Consider the following 20,028-nt stretch of genomic DNA (forward strand, 5'->3'; position numbering starts at 1 on the left):
ACTTCCTTGTACTTTCTCTCTGTTTTGCTATCTTTCTTTCCCAATTCTATTTCTTCTGAGTGGTAGGGCCAGGGCAGAACAACAAAACTACTGGCCTGAGTAGACATCCAACAGTGGAATGAGTCGCCATTCCTTCCTCTCTACTATGATCTTTAATCTCTACCACAATTCTGGGAGAGAGAGAAAAGCCAGAACCTCCTTCCTATATTCTAACTACACATGGCGGATTCTTCTTTTCCTCTGGCATGAGAATAGAGGAAAGTCTTATTTTGTCTTTTCACTTTTTAAAAAGCCCTGGAGGCATAATCTGGTCACAATAATTGGAAACTTTCTTTGGACATCAGGTACTTGTCATCTTTTTGGTCCTGGCTTGGGCCAAATCACCAGTTCTAGGGGAGCCAAAAATGGCCTATTCAGGACCTTGATATTTAATATTGTACAAAGTACAGAACAGGTGGATGAGAAATCCCATTTGGTGCTTACTTTGGTAATAGCTGTTAGCTGCTTTTTTGGTTTCTTTTTTGTTTTTGTTTTCAAAGAGAGTGAGAATGAGGAAAGTCAAGGAAAGTCTGTTAAGGGTCAGAATTTTAGATCACAAGCAAGAAGTTAGCCAGATGAAAATATTGATCAGGAACTAGGCCGAAGAAAAAAATAGCAGATTACAAACATAAGGACCTCAGACATGGAATATTACTGATTTCTTGTAAAGAAGCATGGCTAGATTCTGAATACATAGAGGGACCTTGTGGAACAGGACAGCAAATTCTGCTACAGAAAGCTTCTTGAGGACAGAAAACTTATCCTTATTCATCTTTTTGTTGTTTTTCAATTATTTGTGAACTTTTTATTGGCCTCCTTTCCCTTAAATGATGCCCTTCTTTTGCTGTCTGAACACCTTATAACTGGTGTCGTTGACCTCAGACACCATTTGCCATCTACAACCTGCTGGCAGTGGTCTTTTGGATGGATCGCATGGAGTTGCTGTTGTCTAGGGCGTCACTAAGATCAAAGGCCTTATCTTCTTCCAGAAGGGGGTAGTAGGTGGCAATCTCAGTCTCCAGCTTGACCTTGATATATAGCATGGCCTTGTTCTCTTGGTCCTGATGCTGTCACTCTGCCCTGGTTTGGACCAGCTTTGAATCCAAATGCAGCAGGATCCCATTGAGCTGTTCCATCTGCATGGCATGGAGTGTCTTCACCTTCCTCAGGCTGTTCTCTAATCTGGCCTTCATATTTCTCATTGAGTCCAGGTCAATCTGCAAGGAATGCACTGTACATCTCAGCTCTGTGAGTATCATTTTAGTGGCTTCTATCTCAGCAGTCTGTGAGGTGACCACAGCAGTGCTCTCCACAATCTGCTGGGATCAGTACTAGTCTAGCTCCTCTTCTGGGTTCACCTGTCTGTCATGATCTTGCTGAGGTCCTGAGATTTGGGGCATCCAATTCCATAGTCAACCCAGAGTTGTTAATCTGGTTTTGAGACCATTTATTTCCTCCTTGTGGTTTTTCTTTATGAAGAGTAGCTCCTTCTTGATATTGGTGACCTTTCAGAGCCCTTGATGTCATTCTCCACAGATTGGTACATGGCCAGCTCTGTCTCATACTTAACACTGAAGTCATCAGCAGCATGATGGGCACTGTCAATCTGCAAAATGATGCAAGCATTGTTCAAAGAACTTGCAAATATCTGAGCTCTCAGGTCCTGGATAGTCTTGAAGTAATGTTTCTGTCTCTGACCTAGGAACCATTCTTCTCTAGGTGTTCCCTATTTTTCTCTCAAGTCACTAATTATCCCCCTCCATGCTCCTCCCCTTCTCCAGGAAGAAGGTGAGGTGATCATTCAGACACTGCATAGTCTCCCACTTGCTTTGGGTGCTCCCTATGCCAGCCAGATGCCCAGCCATCTCTGTGGCCAGGCCCCTGGACCACCAGCTACCTCGGATATTGGTGGAGTAGGTCATATAAGTTTAAGAGCCCAAGCTGCCAGCATCTGCATTGATGCTGGCTGTGCTGCTAGCCAGCAGGGCCAGGTGTCTAGGCAACTGAATAGAGTCCAGGGACCCATAGCTGTCTGCTTTCTTATTCATCTTTATATCTGCAAAGCATCATGTATCATTGACACTCAAATGTTTGTGGAGTCAATTAATCAATTTAGGATACCAGTATCAAAAAAGAACCTCAGAACTAAAATAATTTTTGCTTCTGCATAGAGCAGTAATCAGCAAACTATGGCCCTTAGGCTATTTCTGATCACAGCTTGCTTTGTAAACAAAAAACCAAAAGGCTGGAATGTTAGATTTGGGTCCAGGGTACCTTTAAACTCAAGGCAGGCTGTAAAAATGGGAAGGGTCATGTCAGGACCTCAATGTAAAAAGAAAAAAAAGGGGGGGACACTTTTAAAATCCAAGCAGCTCAGTAGCCCATTCCCTCCCTTCTTTTCAGTCATCCTGGAAGGCTGCCCAGGACAAATAAAGAGTCTTGCCTTCTCTGCAATTAGTAATAATGCTGTAAAATATAAAGTTATGTCAAATTTTTTTATCCAGATGGTCTAGAAAAGCATTTAATATTTTACTAGTTAAAATTTGATTAATGTCTTATGAAGTTCTTAACAAAAATGTTTGTTTTGTCTAGGTTTACAAAAGTTTCCTGTTATCTGTGTTGTGTCTTCTAAAATATGAGTTTGTTTGCCAATGAAAGAAACTTTCTAAAGGTCATGAAATATGTTCATAAAAGTATCATGTAAAATTGCTTATTACTGACTTAGTTGTCAAGGTTTTTGAAAATTGAGAATTCTGATTAATTAGAAAGAAATTGTATGTTTGTAATGATAAAAGGTATAAGGTATGAAGGTACTTTTGAAAGAAAAGGAAGAAAGTAAATAAATTCTGAAAGCTAGTTATTTCTGAATAGATAAGAAAGTTCATGAAAATTGCAGAAGGTTTGTATAAATTGCAGAAAGTTTGTGTAAGATGCAGAAGATTTGTGCAGGTTGTAGAAGGTTTGTGTAGAGGGAAGAAACAAAAAGAGAAGGAACTAAGAACATAGACAAGGTGAGAAAAGGAAAAAAAGGAAGGACTTTAGAAACAGGATTGTCCTGTAAGGAAAACAAAAAGGAACATTAGAACATTCTTAGGGGGCTCAGAAGCTTGATAAATTCACCCAAAATTACAGGTACTACAGAAAGAGCCAATAACCTTCTTAAGCCCCACTACACAAACAAAAAAGAGGGAGTCAGGAGGAGAGGCTCACCAACAAGAACAATTGTATAAGGATCTCTTTACTCTTAATTTTTTGAACATTTCCTCTTCTAGACTTACTGCAGCCAAGAGGCATTTTATACCAGCTGAGCAATGACCTAAGCCTCTGATGTTGTACTGTGATATATTAGCTGGCCCTGAGTGACAGAATTCAGTTAAATTATTAACCTGGGGGCAAGTTTATGTTGCAATTTTGTCATCAACAGTGAATACCTGTGAGGAACATAAAGCCTTATCATGAGTTGGCACCAGGCCCTAGAAAACAAACCAGTTCCAGAAATCCAGACGCTAATAGTGAATCCACCTCCATAAATGAACCCAAAAAAGAGGAAGACACCTAACTCGACCCCAAGCACTCAGGGAGCACCTGACATCACTTATGGCACTTTAAAACATTTAACCAGGTGTGCTGAAGAAGTTTTGCAAAATACAAGCACTCTAGTAACCCCTAAAAACCTGTTTCTCTCTATGCTTGCTCTTCACCTTCCACTGCAGCCCCTGAAGCATCTTACTCTCTGTTAATCTTTACTAAAACAAAAAAGGGGGATATGGAGGAATACACTATGAAGGTGTGCAGAATTAGGAAAAGATGAGAGACAGTGAGGTACCCTAGGGTGAAAGCCCTGAGCGGACAAGAGTCCAGGGGCCTCTCTGATTCTGTGCTGGAAACAGCAAAACAGCGGGACAAGAGTCAGTAAGAGAAATGTTTAGGTTCTCAGAACAGAGATTAGGAGTTAGCATGTTCCTTGTCCTTTACTTCACCTCCTGAAAGCTTTTGTCTGCTCCCTTGAGTTATTTGTAGTGTCTAATAAATATCTGAGTAAGGCCGGGGACGGGGCTTCAGTCCCTCTGTCTGCCGACCAGAGCTGTTGTCTCCCCTCTGCCCTTTGGAGCATTGTATCTGATCTCTGAGTAGTTCATTGTTGCGGTGACATCTGTTGAGTGTGAATCAGTCACCACATAACTAACTTGGGTCCAGAGGTAATTGGGAGCACCTGGTTATTTTGTCAGACAGATAAGAGCAAGTCCTGGGAACCAAAGCAGGGTGGGTGTAGCAGACCCATCAGAGCCAAGAGGAAAGTCATTTTGATGTAGTTCAGTAATCTCGTCTCTCCCTTCTCTGACCATCTTCATACTTCCTGATGGCACTGGTCACATTGTACTTCTGATTATCATGATTTATATTTTCTTTTTTTTCCTTCTTTTCTAAGTGAGAGGAGAGAAGATAGAGAGACAGATTCCCACATGCACACCAACCACGATCCACCTGGTGACCCCCTTCTGGGGCCAATGATCTGCCCATCTGGGTCCAAGCTCACAACCAAACTATTTTTAGCTCCTGAAGTGGAGGCTCCAAGGAGCCATCCTTAGTCCCCAGGGCTGATACACTCAAACCAATTGAGCCATGGCTACAGGACAGAAAGAGAGCAAGTGAGAGAGAGAAAGAGAGAAAGGGAGAGAGAAGGGAGAAGAGAGAGGTGAAGAAGCAGATAGTTGCTTCTCTTGTGTGCCCTGACTGGGAATTGAACTTGAGACATCCACACACTGCTCTGATGCTCTATCACTGAGCCAACTAGCCAGGGCCGATTTATATCTTCTTTCTCCTACTTGATACGGAGCGTGTGAGGGCAGAGACCGCATTTTATCCATGTTCATATTGAGTGTTGAGTGATGTTTCTGGTTAAGTAGGTACTCATTTAAAATATGCATTGTACCTAGCAGGATTATGGTACTATCTGAAGAAGAGGCAGCTTAGAAGCAGTAGAATTTGAAATAACAGTAAGCAAGAAGTCAGTTAAATAAAAAAACAGTTTGCAGTAGAGTGTTTAAAGGAGTGGTAAAACCAAAGGAAAGCTCCGTGTGAGAGATTGTTCAGGGAATTATCCAGATTTTTTTAGGCTGTTTATTTCCCAAAAACCCAAGGATGTTTTTTATTTTCTGACTCTGCAGCAATTTATCAAGCTTAAAGTATTCACTGTTATTAGATGCATTCTCTGATCCTTTTGTAGTGGGAAATTATTTCCTTTGGCTCACAGATTCTAATTCTGGGAATAAGAATGAGGCCTCCTTGTCATTTATTTGTCCAATCACTTCACTCGTTCAACAAATGTTTGATGAGCTATGACTATGTGCCATGCTCTTTGGGAACTTGGATTTAAGCTCTGCTTTTCCATTATGAAGTATTAAGATGATAAACACACTAAACTCTATTGAGAACTCTACTCCATATAGGTGTGCAGGGGTGCAGAGCTGGGTGATTAGTAGCCTAGGTGGATCTGGTCTAAACTTAGGAGTGGGGAGAGAATGAACGGTCCAAATCTGTGGAAAGCTCCTGATAAATCTTAATTTTCCCCCCTGTCTGGGACCTAGTCCCTAACAGAAGCCTATGGCAGACAGATGTGGGCACTCTTGAAGTAACACCCTACTTCTACTTTTTTGTAGAGGAAGGGAAGTAGGTACTGACCAAACTTGGTTTTCTTGCTTTTATGAAATTCCTCAATGCCTAAACTTAGATATCTGAGCTCAGAATATCAAGTATGAGAAATAAATACTTTGTTCAAGGAACTACAAAGATCTTTGGAGAATAGCTATAAGGTTTACTTAGTATGCAAGACTAAATTGGAGAAGGAAGAAGAACTGTATAACATCAGTACTTTTCCTGTAGGGTTTAAGAAAACAGCTCCTTCCTGTGTGAAATGTAGTTATTGAATTGATTTGATGAAGATTATTGTAGAGAGGAGGTTATATTCCCTCAGGGCTGCTTTTGAAAATAATTGGGAATTAGGTCAACTTCAAAACTTCCAACTTTCAGCACCCTTCTCTCTCTGTGGCACCTGCCACTGCCACCTGCCACCTACAGATACTCAGTAATGCTCCACCTTCTGTTTTCCTAACTTCAAGAACATAGTCTCTCTAAGCTGTAAATGACAGAGGGAGTTTAAAAAGTCTACAATTTAGGAGTATTTGTGTATTAACATGGGCCCAGTCATGTTTTCTAGGATTGGATTATGAAGTACATCTTTCTATGTGATAGCTTTCCAGCCTTCTCACAGAACTTATTATATAGGTACACCCTCTCCTGACTCCTTTCTTCCATAGATATTGAGTTTCTATATGTCCTAGAGCCCATTCAAGCTACTCACCATAGAGCTGTGAAAGAGAGAGACATAGAACCTACCCTCATGGAGCTTTTGTTTTTCTGGGCATAAAAACCCTAAATCAGAAAATAAGGGATTCACTGAATTCAGGCACACAGTAGAGAACTGTGAGCCGGAAAGCACAGAGCCAAACCTGTTTATTGGAGGCTTGCAATGACAGGCACGTGAATAAACAAAAAAGGAAAAGAGCTAATAAACAAAGGAAAACCTGCTTTTTCACAGTGAAGGGTAAGGGAGCAGGAAAACCGCACCTCCCGGTGGTGGGAGAGTGGTCGGGGAGAATCACCCCCCAGGGACAGCACCCACAGCCTCACACAGACCAGGCACACATGGCACTGCCACATACTCATGTATTATCAGGCAGAGTGCTTGCAGCCAGTAAACCAGCAAGCAATCCTAACGCAGCTGTTTTCTTTACAATTAGGAATAAATGATATAAAGAAAATAAAACAGGGTAATGGGGAACAGTGCCCGTGGAAGTTATTAAGGGCAGGTGGCAGACACCTCTGAGGAAGGTGTAGTTGAGCTACCATTCAAATAAATGATATGATATGGCAGAGGGCCCAAACATATGAACATCTCTGGGAACAGTATGCCAGACAAAGGGCAAAACTTGTGCAATGGTTCTGAGGCAGGAGTGATTTGGCTGAGTGTTTGAGCCAAAGCAAGAAGATCATTGTGTGGGGCAGCTGTGTTAGGCTTGCTCACTGGTTTACCGGCTGCAGTCACTTTGCCTGATGGTGTGTGGGCTCGTAGTAGCACCACATGTGTACAGCCTATGTAAGACTCCATAGTCTTGCACTCAGAGGGATTGCAGATGGCGTATTGCCTGCCTGCCACTGTGAGGTGCCATTCTTGCTGTTTCTTTGCCTGACAAGTGGTTTCCCCCCGCTTGTGTGCTTGTCTGCTGTTGTGAGACTTTATTAAACGTAATGGCCCCAAAGCTCTCCAGCTCCGCAGTTTCTCTACCATCCGCCCAAATCCAGTGTGGACCTGCTTGGTCCTGGCCACTGGCATTATACATTGTGATAGTAATACAAAAAGAGAGAGACTGTTAGAGGTAGCTGGAGAGGAAAAGAGAGACAGAATCATGTGGTTCTTTTGGTTCATGTGAGGAATTTGGATTTAAAAGCGATGGACATTCATTGAATACTTTTAGTGTTTGATAGCATCTATAGTGCATCACATTGTCAAATACCTGGGCTAAAAATACCACCTAGCCTGACCAGGAGGTGGCGCAGTGGATAGAACATTGGACTGGGACTCAGCGGACCTAGGTTCGAAACCCTGAGGTTTCTAGCCTGAGCATGGGGTCGCTGGGCTGAGTGTGGGATCGTAGACATAACCCCATGGTCGCTGGCTTGAGCCCAAGGTTGCTAGCTTGAGCAAGGAGTCACTTGCTCTGCTATAGCCCCAACTCCCCCCCCCCTCCAGTCAAGGCACATATGAAAAAACAATAAATGAACAACTAAGGTGCTGCAACGAAGAATTGATGCTTCTCATTTCTCTCCCTTCCTGTCTGTCTGTCCCTATCTCTCCCTCTCTCTGTCTCTCTCTCTTTGGCTGTCACACACACACAAAAAACAAACAAAAAACAAAAACCCAAAAAAACACCTAAACTGCTTGCTGTGTTTTTTTTTTTTTTTTTTTTCAGAACAATGATCAACAACACCTTGGAGAAGCCTTCACCATTCCATATAATCGCATTCTCTTGGTATATCTCTAGCACTCTCTGGGAGTGCTTTTTTTTTTTTTTTTTTTTTTTGCTTGGCTTATTCTACTTTTTGGTTCATTAAACTTTTACTGCAGAGAAAGTGTATGCTCAGTGAACTAAGAGTTGTGCTTTAGAAATTGTTGTTTTTCCCACAGTGCCTTCAGCTTCCTAAACACTAATAATTGTTAATAAATGACTCAGTTCCTTGAGGTAGCTTTGAGAAGAAAGTGAGTGTAAGTTTCATTTTCACCCATCACACTGCCTCAGGCAATGTCATACATAGAGTGAAAATACATGCTAAGTTAAGTCCAGTTCTAGGAAATGTGTTTAATGACCGTCTTGGTGAAACAATGATTAAGACAGAATAATTTGTTGATAGACACACTTTATCAGGGTCTTAACATTTAAAGTAACATTGAGCCACAAAAAAAACCTTTAAGCATTTTAATAATGGAATAAAACTGGATTGAATATAAATTTTAGTAAGACATTTTAAATAATCTAGAAGCTGTAAATTCATGGGGAATAGTAACAAAGTAAATGCATGTTTACATTAATAATGTAAGAAATCATTTTTTGAATTTTTTCCTGCTTTCACATTATCACTACATGAATAACTAATTTAGTATTTTGACTTTAAATTGTCTCAAGTTTCAATTTTTCTACTTCAGTTATACGGCTGAGTGTGTCTGTGTTTACTCTTTCAATCTGCCCCATGGATTTACAGCTTCAAGGTAGAGTTCCATCTTTGTAGCTGAGCCTCACAGGAAAGCTGGTCAATCTCCTTGATCATTGAGATGGCTCTTCTCGCTACCTGTTCTTACCCCTTGAAGAACAGCACTTGCATTCCCACAGTTTCTGTAAGAGAATCCTTTGACAGCTCTAAGATAAGACATTCAGCAACTGCTCCAAAGTAAATTAGTACAACCGGACAGCAGTTTGCCGCTCAAAGTAACTATCTAGTTATTCTTAGTGTTAGGAAGGGTGACACATGCTTGTATTTGCAATTAGGGGACCTAGGACCTAGTCCTGCTTCTGCCTTTAACTCAGCTAGTTAATCAGCTCTTATTTTAATTTTTTTCCCATGTAAAGTCAGCGATGAGGTGGTACTGGACTGCTAATTGTTAGTCTTTAACCTCTCTCCTGGTTCAAAATTTCTTAGAATGCTGCATGTGTTTTAATCTCTGGGTAGAGGGGATTTGCATGTCGTTGATGATATAGTCTAACCCTGGGACTAATTGCCAACATTTGTTGAGGGTTTACCATATGCCAGATGCACTGTAAATAGTTACACTCCACACACTTCTCATTCCTTTTAATAGCAGTATGAGGCAGGAATTAACAATACTATTTTATAAACGAGGAGACAGATAAGTTACCCAGATAAGCGTATATAGGAGTAGGTCCCTCACTTCTACTATTTCAACAATTTATGTACACATTCTAATGGGATGTACATTTCAGGCGTGCTTCAGTCAAAGTTAAAAAGAAATGTGCAAGACTCAGTAAATGGGTTTTCTCCCCAGAATGAAAACTGTGTATTGTTTACAGGGCGAAGTGCCCCACTGTTTAGATGAGGAGGTTTCTTGTACCTACTAGGACAGACTAGAAAGTTTAGTCAAAGCCCACGGTAAGAAAGCGCACACCGCACACTCCGCTGGAGATGCGCGGGCAGAGGCAAGACTCGTGAGTTTCCGACCGCACTCAGGTCAGTTTAAGCGCCTGCCTGCTGGAAGAGTCCATTAAGGATGGTCAAGGCAGGGTGTTTCCGACGCCGCAGCGCGGACCTGGCTGCACGCTGTGCAGACGAGGGCGCACTGCCTTGGGTAGCTACCCCCGCTCCGCTGGTCAGGTGAGCGCAGCCCGGGGACCCGCGAGTTCTATTGGAGCAGACAGAGGGGGGGGGGAGCGGGGGGGGTGCGGGGGAGGGGGATAAAAGGGAGAGAATGGAGCCACCTTCTTGACCTGATAGCGGCAGAGTAAGCAATCCTGGCGCAGCGTGGGGACGCGAGGGCGGGAAAGAGCGAGGGTGTGCGAAAGGAGGACCAGCGGGGACCGCAGGGCGCGCGCGGATGTCGGTGTTCCCGGGGCCAGGTAGGCTCTGACAGAAGGGAAGGTGCTGCGATGATCCCGGTGCCTCAAGGGAGCGCCGAAGCGTCCGTGGCGGGCGGGATCGCTGCTCCGCACCTGTTGCTGGAGGTGGGAGGAGAGGGCGCGGGAGGCAGGCGCGCTCCAGACGCGGCGGGCTGCGGCTAACCTGGCAGGACTGCCCGCGTCCACCCTGCCTGCGGCTGCGGCTGTGCGGTGAGCGTGCGGTTTCTGCCCCCCGCCCCTTCCCGAGCTGCTTGATCTCGAAGAAGGGAGAAGTGAATAAGCGGAGGAAAAGTTTCTTTTCTCTTTCTGCTAATTGAAACCCGAATCCTGGCTTTACTTAAAAAGTCGGCTTGGAAAATAACCGACCCAATGCGGCACCCCATAGGTAATAATAATGAGAAGGTTGAGATAAACTTGTTTTATGTTCCAAAATAATCTCTGCATGGAAGTACTTTCGATGAAATGTATTGATTTCAGAGGGTTTAGAATTATTCTGGAACTTTGTGTGTTGTGTGTACACATTTTAATGTTTTAAATTATTTTAAAATTGGTATTTTTTAAAGAACTAAAACATAAAAGAAAAAACTTGGAAACACAGACAACAGTAAGTATGGTGATTACAAGAAAGAAAGGGGTTGGGGTTAGTTGAAGGGGAAATAAATGGCGATGGAGGGAGACTTGATTGAGGTGGTAAACACAATAGAGTGTACAGAGGATGTGTTATAGAATTGTACACCAGCAAGCTATATACTGTTATTAAGCAATTCAGTTCTGATAAACTCAATTCAAAAGGATAATCAAGCATAACAGAATAATCCAAATACATTTATTGTGCATACCTTTCTGTAACTTGTTTTATCAACTCAATAATAAATTTGTTTTGTTAATACACAAAATTAAAACAGCACTTATCGCAGCATTCATTGGGAAAAAACAATGTTAATGTGGTATATTAACTTATGTTTAACTTTTGTTTATAAACTTTACATTTCACAAAATCCACAGTCTTTAAAAATGTGTAAATGTGTTTGTGTATAAACTGCACACTCTTAGAAACTGCTGATATCAGGTTTAAGGGTACATAATTACTTACAATTAGAATAAAGCTAAAAAGTGGGCCTTAACCAATATAGTATTATTTAAATATTCTTGCTGAACTTACTACCTTAAATTACTCAAAAGAACTAGAAAGAACCAACTCCCCCCCCCAAAAACAGACATTTAAGGTGGAGAAAAAGATGTTTTAGTTATGATACAAATGAACACTAGCTATTTATTTTTGGGTAATTTTCTAGGTTACAGGGAAGTGCCAAATACTCTCTGAATTGTATTATTATAAAATATATTAAATGTATGGATCGGCCATTAACTTACAGTGACTTTGGACACATACCTATCCTCTGGTCCTTTGTTTATTTATAAAGTAAAAGGACTAGACTAAGTGATTGAAAAAACTTACTTCAGCCAGAAATACGTCAAGATTATAGTTTTTAAAAAGTAACTTAAATGTATACACTAAAAAAAAGTTTGAATCCTATCTCCATGTTCTTATTTCCATGTTGAGTGATGTTAGTAATCATTCTATATTGAGTGCCTGATATGTAACAAATTCCGAGAAGTGCTTTATATAGATTATTTTATTTAACACAAACACCACCACTATAAATTAAATGGTATTAGCTCACCTTATAGATAATGACTCTGAGGCATGGAAAATTTAAGCTCCTTTTCCTGAGTTCCCCAGTTAATAAGAGCTGGATCATGGATTTAAAAAAAAATTTTTTTCCTGAGTGCTCTGATTATCTACACTATACGGAATGTGATGATTAAGAGTTGAAACTACCTATAAACAACTAAGAAAGCTAAGAAGTAATCTTAGACTAAAATGTAAATCCATATGTGGTGGAGGTGACTTATGTAACAACACTGAGTCTTGATATCCGACACAGAAATGATGTATCACTTAATATTTATTATATTTTCATAACAGTTGTAGTTTTATGCTGTCCATATATTGATCTTATATTGAATACCAATTGCATTCATTGTCAAAAATGATAACATGAGATATATTTGAAACACAAATGCTTTTATGGTAATAAAAAGAATGGTCACAAATAACATAGGAAGGCATAGGCTAATGTTAAGCAAAAGTATTTCCAATTGCGTTCTGCTTGGAGGTGTCCTAGCCCAGCTACTCAAAGAAAGAGAGCGGTCACAGCAGAATCAGCTGTGACTAACCTCTTTTGTTTGTGCTCCCACGATAAATGATAATAGTATGCCTCATTTATTGAATGTCTACTTTATGCCTAGAATTCTACTGGGTCCTCTAAATAGACTAACTTTACATTTAATCATCAAATACTATTCTCCTGATTTGTAGGTGAAGAAACTGGTGGGATGCACAAAGAAAATATATTCTGTCTTTGATTAAGTGTTTGATCCTTTATTGTTCAGAAATTCATAGGCTGTGAACACAACGTTGAAATCCTTAACCATTGGAGGAGTCTTGGAGCCAAACTAGACCAACCCCTTTATATTTGGGAAACTGAATCCTAAAAATGTTAGGAGACTTACTTAAAGTCACATATTCTGTTTTTCCATTTATGATTTTAGTTATGTGTACCTTCCTTTACACTAATAAGTGAGAAGTATGTCTGCAGGTTAACTTGGTCGTTACACATTTGGTTTATTGTCACTCAGTCAGATGCTGCCTCCTGCCCTTTTTATATTGCTATCCTACCGTTATTGAAAATGTTAGTGTTGTCCCAATTAGGTTACAGAATCTCTGAGGACAGTGACTGTATTATGTATTTCTCAAGTAACTCTAGAGTTTAGTAAAATGGTCAGTATATTGAATAAATGACTGTGTTACCTGCTGACCTGTGACAAGTCATTACTTTATGCACTGGGTCCAAAATCTGCACAGTGGAAGCACTGTGCTGTCATCACCTTTACTGCATGTAGGAAACAACTAAACAATTTATAGGTGTTTTTAAAGCATACTGAGCTCCTTAGATGATGACTGTTTAATCTGATTATAAAATGTAGTGTTACCATGGAGAGATTTGCATGGGCATTTCCCTAGTTCTGTGGGGAAAGTCACAGTTAAGTACTAACTCAGCTGAGTAGTCATCTTTCTCTCTTTGACTTGAAAATAACTTTTCCTCTGCTTGTAAAAATAATACAAAGTCATGAAGGAAATTCAAACAGTACAGAAAAAAAAAATCACCAGAAACTTCATTGTCTAAAGGTTTTGGTAAACATCTAGCTAGTGAGACGTCTTTCTCCCCTTAACTCCCACTGAATCAGAGAGCTGAATTATTTATTGAAACCATTTACAGTTTAAAGTTCTATTTTGTTTTATTATTCTATCACTTTCAGTCAGCTCAGACTTCAGATAAATAAAGATAGTTATTGGGAAATGAAAATAAACATACTACTGATAAACTGGACTCATTCTATCTTAGGCAGAATTAAGTAGTAGGGAAAGTGGATTTCCCCATGCATACATGTCTACTTTTCTCCCTTCATGAGGCAGGATTGGAGGGGGCAGAAGGCATTTGCATGTACATACATGGAGGGGTCCCCAGTGTGCCAGGATGTCAGGCATATACAAGAAGCCCCAGCACCTGTGTTCTGTTGCCCTGATAGAGGTGTGGCAGAGGAGGAGAAGGGTGGTGCTGGACATGGGAGGTTGTGACAAAGGCTGTGTTTTCTGACTCCACTGTGACACACTAGACACTTTAAAGTGTACCAGACCAAGTTTCTCACCCAGCTTCTGGGCAGGTGGTCATGGGGCTTTTCTGGTGCAATCAGGCTTATGTCTGGCTATACCTCAAAATGAGAGCAGGATGCCAATAGGGCATTTTTCATTCATTTATTCAGGATTCTAATAACCCAGAATGGACTCTCTTTCATGTAAATGTGGAAACTGGCTTTTAGAATAGGTCATAAATGAGTTTTGAACTAATACAAAATGATTGGGTATAAAGGGAGACTGAGAAGCTCTTAAAATGATAGCTCTTTCATGTGCATTTGGATGTGATTGCATTGGAAATATTCATGTTTTAAGGATTATATTATTTGATTATTTTAATTTCATAAATTTGTTATTCAAAATTTCCTCTCCCTAGGCACATTTTCTTAATTTGCACTATATATTTGAGCATAGAATTCTTTCATGCTTTAGTTTATTAGGGGCTTAACAGGGCTTAACTCCAACCATCTGTTCAATCTTGGCTCGTCAGCACATTGGAGGTGCTGGTTGGGCTAAATACATTTTCCACATTTTAAAGGTTAGGGAAAGTGCTACCTTTATGAATAGATTTCAGATTATTCTCAGCAAGACAATAGTGCAGAGGTAGAGTAAAAATGCATTTTATTCTTTGAAGCACAAGGTCCCCTATCTGTCTTTATTTTTGCTGAAAGGCAATTAGCATCTCAACTAGCCAATTTGGTTACATGCAACGTAGTGCCTCGGTTTATAATTTGCTGTTCTCTGGGTCTGTTGAGGTCTGGCTCTTATGTAATCCTCTCCAAGTAGCCTTCTCTCCAGCACAGTTATTGTTGCTGCTCTTAAATAACTAATCAACAGAGTTTTCCTCACCTTCAACTGTAGGGCAAGAAAAATGAAATGCCAAGTTAATAAGGAGATGATTGTAATTATTAAATAGTCATTATTGAAATGTGGCATAGGTTGAAAGATTCCAAATAGCTTCAAATAAAATGCAGCTTCAGAAAACATTGTGGGTGCCTGACCTGTGGTGGCACAGTGGAGAAAGTGTCGGCCTGGAACACTGAGGTCGCCGGTTCAAAACCCTGGGCTTGCCTGGTCAAGGCACATATGGGAGTTGATGCTTCCCGTTCTTCCCCCCTTCTCTCTCTCTCTCTCTCTTGCTCTCTCTTGCTCTCTCTCTCCTTTCTCTCTAAAAATGAATAAATACAATTTAAAATAAAATTGAAAAGAGTGAATTAAAAAAAAGACATCGTGTGGCATTCTTAATAGTTTATTTCTTCATGTGGAATGCACAATAAATAGAGGGCATATATATGTGTGTGTATATATGAATTAATATATACATTCACAAATGAATATGAATATTCATATATATGAATTAATTGAGTAAGATGACAAAATTAACATAGAAGAAGCAATTCTTAAGTATTTATTATTGAATATGCTTTTCTTCAGGAAAGAATTCTATGGGGAATATGTCTACAAGGGAAAAGAACTTTTTTCTTAAGTGTTACGAGTTTTATAATTTCTTTTTTTTTTTTTTTTGTATTTTTCTGAAGCTGGAAACGGGGAGGCAGTCAGACAGACTCCCGCATGCGCCCGACTGGGATCCACCTGGCATGCCCACCAGGGGGCGATGCTCTGCCCATCGGGGCATCGCTCTGTCACGACCAGAGCCACTCTAGCACCTGGGGCAGAGGCCAAGGAGCCATCCCCAGCGTCTGGGCCATCTTTTGCTCCAATGGAGCCTTGGCTGCAGGAGGGGAAGAGAGAGAGAGAGAGGAAGGAGAGGGGGAGGGGTGGTGAAGCAGATGGGCGCTTCTCCTGTGTGCCCTGGCTGGGAATTGAACCTGGGACTCCTGCACGCCAGGCCGACGCTCTACCACTGAGCCAACCGGCCAGGGCCGAGTTTTATAATTTCAAGTCTAACATTTAAGTATTTCATGCATTTTGAGTTTATTCTTGTATATGGTGTAAGAAGGTGGTCTGGTTTCATTTTTTTGCATGTATTCAGTTTTCACAACACCGTTTATTGAATAGACTGTCTTTACTCCATTTTATGTTTATGTTTCCTTTGTCATATATTAATTGACCATATAGGTGTGGGTTTCTTTCTTGGTTCTGTTATGTTCCATTGATCTATGTGTTTGTTTTTATGCCAGTACCATGCTGTTTTGATAACTATAATTTGTAGTATAGTTTGATATCAGGTAGTATAATACCAACCTTGCTTTTCTTAAGATTGCTGTGTCTGTTCAGGGTCTTTTGTGGTTTTATATACAGTTTTGGAATATTGATTACAGTTCTGTGGAAAAAGCTGTTGGTATTTTGATAAGGATTGAGTTGAATCTCTAGATTGCTTTCAGAAGTATGTACATTTCACTGATGTTAATTCTTAATCCATAAGCATAGGATCTGCTTCCACTTATTTGTATAGTGTTCATTTTTTTTCTTCAATATCTTCAAATTTTCTGAGCAGAGGTCTTTTACCTCCTTGGATAAATTTATTCCTAGTTATTTTTGTTCTTTTTCTAAATTCAATTGAAATGGAATTGTTAGTTTCTCTTTCTGATAGGTCATTATTAGTGTATAAAAATGCAACTTATTTCTGAATGCTTTATATCCTGCTGCTTTAGTGATTTTATTTATCAGTTCTGGTACTTTTATGGTGAAATCTTTAGGGTTCTCTATATATTGTATTATGTCATTTGTGAAGAATGGGTTTTATTTTTTCCTTTTCAATTTGGATGCCTTTTATTTTTCCTTCTTATCAATTGCTGTGGCTAGGACTTTCAGTACTATGTTGAATAAGAGTGGTAAAAGTGGACATTCCTGTCTTGTTCCTGATCTCAAGGAAAATGCTTTTAGCTTTTCCCTGTTGAGTATGATATTAGCTGTGGTTTGTCTCCTATGGCCTTTATTACGTTGAGATTTGTTCCTTCAATTACCACTTGGTTGAGAGTTTTTAAATCATAAATGAGTGCTGGATTTTATCAAATGCTTTTTTCTGCATATCTTGATGTGATCATATGATTTTTATTATTCATTTTATATATGTAATGTATTTTGTTAATTGATTTGCAAATGTATTAGCCTTGCATCCCAGGAATAAACCCCACTTGATAATGGTGTATGATATTTTTAATGTATTGCTGGATTCAGTTTGCTACTCTTTTGTTGAGGATTTTAGGATCTATGTACAGTAGGGATATTGGCCTATAATTTTCTTTTTCTTGTAGTGTTTTTATCTTGTTTTGGAATTAGGTTAATATTGGCCTCATAAAATGAGCTTGGGAGACATTCCTCCTTGAATTTTTGGAATAGTTTGAGAAGGATAGGTGTTAGTTCTCCTTTGATGTTTGGTAGAATTCACCTGTGAAACCATCAAGTTTAAGACTTCTGTTGTGAGATTTTTTTTTTTTTTAATAATTTTATTTTTTTAATGGGGTGACATCAATAAATCAGGATACATATATTCAAAGATAACAAGTCCAGGTTATCTTGTCGTTCAATTATGTTGCATATCCACCACCCAAAGTCAGATTGTCCTCTGTCACCTTCTATCTTGTTTTCTTTGTGCCCCTCCCCACCCCCTTTCCCTCTCCCATTCCCCCCTGCCCCCCGTAACCACCACAGTCTTATCAATGTCTCTTAGTTTCACTATTATGTCCCACCTACGTATGGAATAATACAGTTCCTGGTTTTTTCTGATTTACTTATTTCGCTTCGTATCATGTTATTAAGATCCCACCATTTTGCTGTAAATGTTCCGATGTCATCATTTCTTATGGCTGAGTAGTATTCCATAGTGTATATGTGCCACATCTTCTTTATCCAGTCATCTATTGATGGGCTTTTTGGTTGTTTCCATGTCCTGGCCACTGTGAACAATGCTGCAATAAACATGGGGCTGCATGTGTCTTTATGTATCAATGTTTCTGAGTTTTTGGGATATATACCCAGTAGAGGGATTGCTGGGTCATAAGGTAGTTCTATTTTCAGTTTTTTGAGGAACCACCATACTTTCTTCCATAATGGTTGTACTACTTTACATTCCCACCAACAGTGTATGAGGGTTCCTTTTTCTCCACAGCCTCTCCAACATTTGCTATTACCTGTCTTGCTAATAATAGCTAATCGAACAGGTGTGAGGTGGTATCTCATTGCCGTTTTGATTTGCATTTCTCTAATAGCTAAAGAAGATGAGCATCTTTTCATATATCTGTTGGCCATTTGTATTTCTTCCTGGGAGAAGTGTCTATTCATATCCTCTTCCCATTTTTTTATTGGATTGTTTGTTTGTTTGTTGTTGAGTTTTATGAGTTCTTTGTATATTTTGGATATTAGGCCCTTATCTGAGCTGTTGTTTGAAAATATCATTTCCCATTTAGTTGGCTTTCTGTTTATTTTGTTATCAATTTCTCTTGCTGAGCAAAAACTTCTTAGTCTGATGTAGTCCCATTCATTAATTTTTGCCTTCACTTCTCTTGCCTGTGGAGTCAAATTCATAAAATGCTCTTTAAAACCCAGGTCCATGAGTTGAGTACCTATGTCTTCTTCTATGTACTTAATTGTTTCAGGTCTTATGTTTAGATCTTTGATCCATTTTGAGTTAATTTTTGTACAGGGGGAGAGACTGTAGTCCAGTTTCATTCTTTTGCATGTGGCTTTCCAGTTTTCCCAGCACCATTTATTGAAGAGGCTTTCTTTTCTCCATTGTGTGTTGTTGGCCCCTTTATCAAAAATTATTTGACTATATATGTGGTTTTATTTCTGGACTTTCTATTCTGTTCCATTGGTCTGAGTGTCTATTTTTCTGCCAATACCATGCTGTTTTGATTGTCGTGGCCCTATAGTATAGTTTGAAGTCAGGTATTGTAATGCCCCCAGCTTCATTCTTTTTCTTTAGGATTGCTTTGGCTATTCGGGGTTTTTTATAGTTCCATATAAATCTGATGATTTTTTGCTCTATTTCTTTAAAAAACATCATTGGAAGTTTGATGGGAATTGCATTAAATTTGTATATTGCTTTGGGTAATATAGCCATCTTGATTATATTTATTCTTCCTAGCCAAGAACAAGGTATATTCTTCCATCTCATTATATCTTTTTCGATTTCCCTTAACAATGGTTTATAGTTTTCATTATATAAGTCCTTTACATTCTTTGTTATGTTTATTCCTAAGTATTTTATTTTTTTTGTTGCAATCGTGAAGGGGATTATTCTTTTGAGTTCCTTCTCAGTTGTTTCATTGTTGGCATATAGAAAGGCTATTGACTTCTGTATGTTAATTTTGTATCCTGCGACCTTACTGTATTGGCTTATTGTTTCTAGTAGTCTTTTTGTGGATTCTTTGGGGTTTTCGATGTATAGGATCATATCATCTGCAAAAAGTGATACCTTTACTTCTTCTTTTCCGATATGGATGCCTTTTATTTCTTTGTCTTGTCTGATTGCTCTGGCTAGAACCTCTAGTACCACATTAAATAAGAGTGGAGAGAATGGACAACCCTGTCTTGTTCCTGATTTAAGGGGGAAAGCCTTCAGTTTAGTGCCATTTAATATGATGTTAGCTGATGGTTTATCATATATGGCCTTTATCATGTTGAGATATTTTCCTTCTATACCCATTTTGTTGAGAGTCTTAAACATAAAATTGTGTTGTATTTTATCGAAAGCCTTTTCTGCGTCTATTGATAAGATCATGTGGTGTTTGTTCTTTGTTTTGTTGATATGGTGTATTACGTTAACCGTTTTACGTATGTTGAACCATCCTTGAGATTCTGGGATGAATCCCACTTGATCATGATGTATTATTTTTTTAATATGTTGTTGTATTCGATTTGCTAGTATTTTGTTTAGTATTTTAGCATCTGTATTCATTAGAGATATTGGTCTGCAGTTTTGTTTTTTTGTGCCATCCTTGCCTGGTTTTGGTATGAGGGTTATGTTGGCCTCATAAAATGTGTTTGGAAGTATTGCTTCTTCTTCAATTTTTTGGAAGACTTTGAGTAGAATAGGAACCAAGTCTTCTTTGAATGTTTGATAAAATTCGCTGGTATAGC

At 39.4% G+C, this 20,028-nt stretch overlaps 1 protein-coding gene and 1 pseudogene across 1 annotated transcript in view; one reads left to right on the forward strand and one right to left on the reverse strand.

Annotated features, from left to right (window-relative positions):
- Positions 1-862: 862 nt before the first annotated feature.
- LOC136404258 (keratin, type I cytoskeletal 18 pseudogene) lies at positions 863-2,087 on the reverse strand (annotated as a pseudogene).
- A 7,990-nt stretch (positions 2,088-10,077) lies between these two features.
- The window catches only part of ADGRV1 (adhesion G protein-coupled receptor V1), a 697,985-nt gene continuing 688,034 nt past the window's right edge, over positions 10,078-20,028 (forward strand). Inside the window, exon 1 of the mRNA XM_066381830.1 lies at positions 10,078-10,223. Coding sequence (XP_066237927.1) covers positions 10,202-10,223 — 22 coding nt within the window. The 5' untranslated portion in view covers positions 10,078-10,201. The remainder of the gene's footprint in view (positions 10,224-20,028) is intronic.

This window comes from Saccopteryx leptura, chromosome 4, assembly GCF_036850995.1.
Source record: "Saccopteryx leptura isolate mSacLep1 chromosome 4, mSacLep1_pri_phased_curated, whole genome shotgun sequence".
NCBI classification, from domain to species: domain Eukaryota; kingdom Metazoa; phylum Chordata; class Mammalia; order Chiroptera; family Emballonuridae; genus Saccopteryx; species Saccopteryx leptura.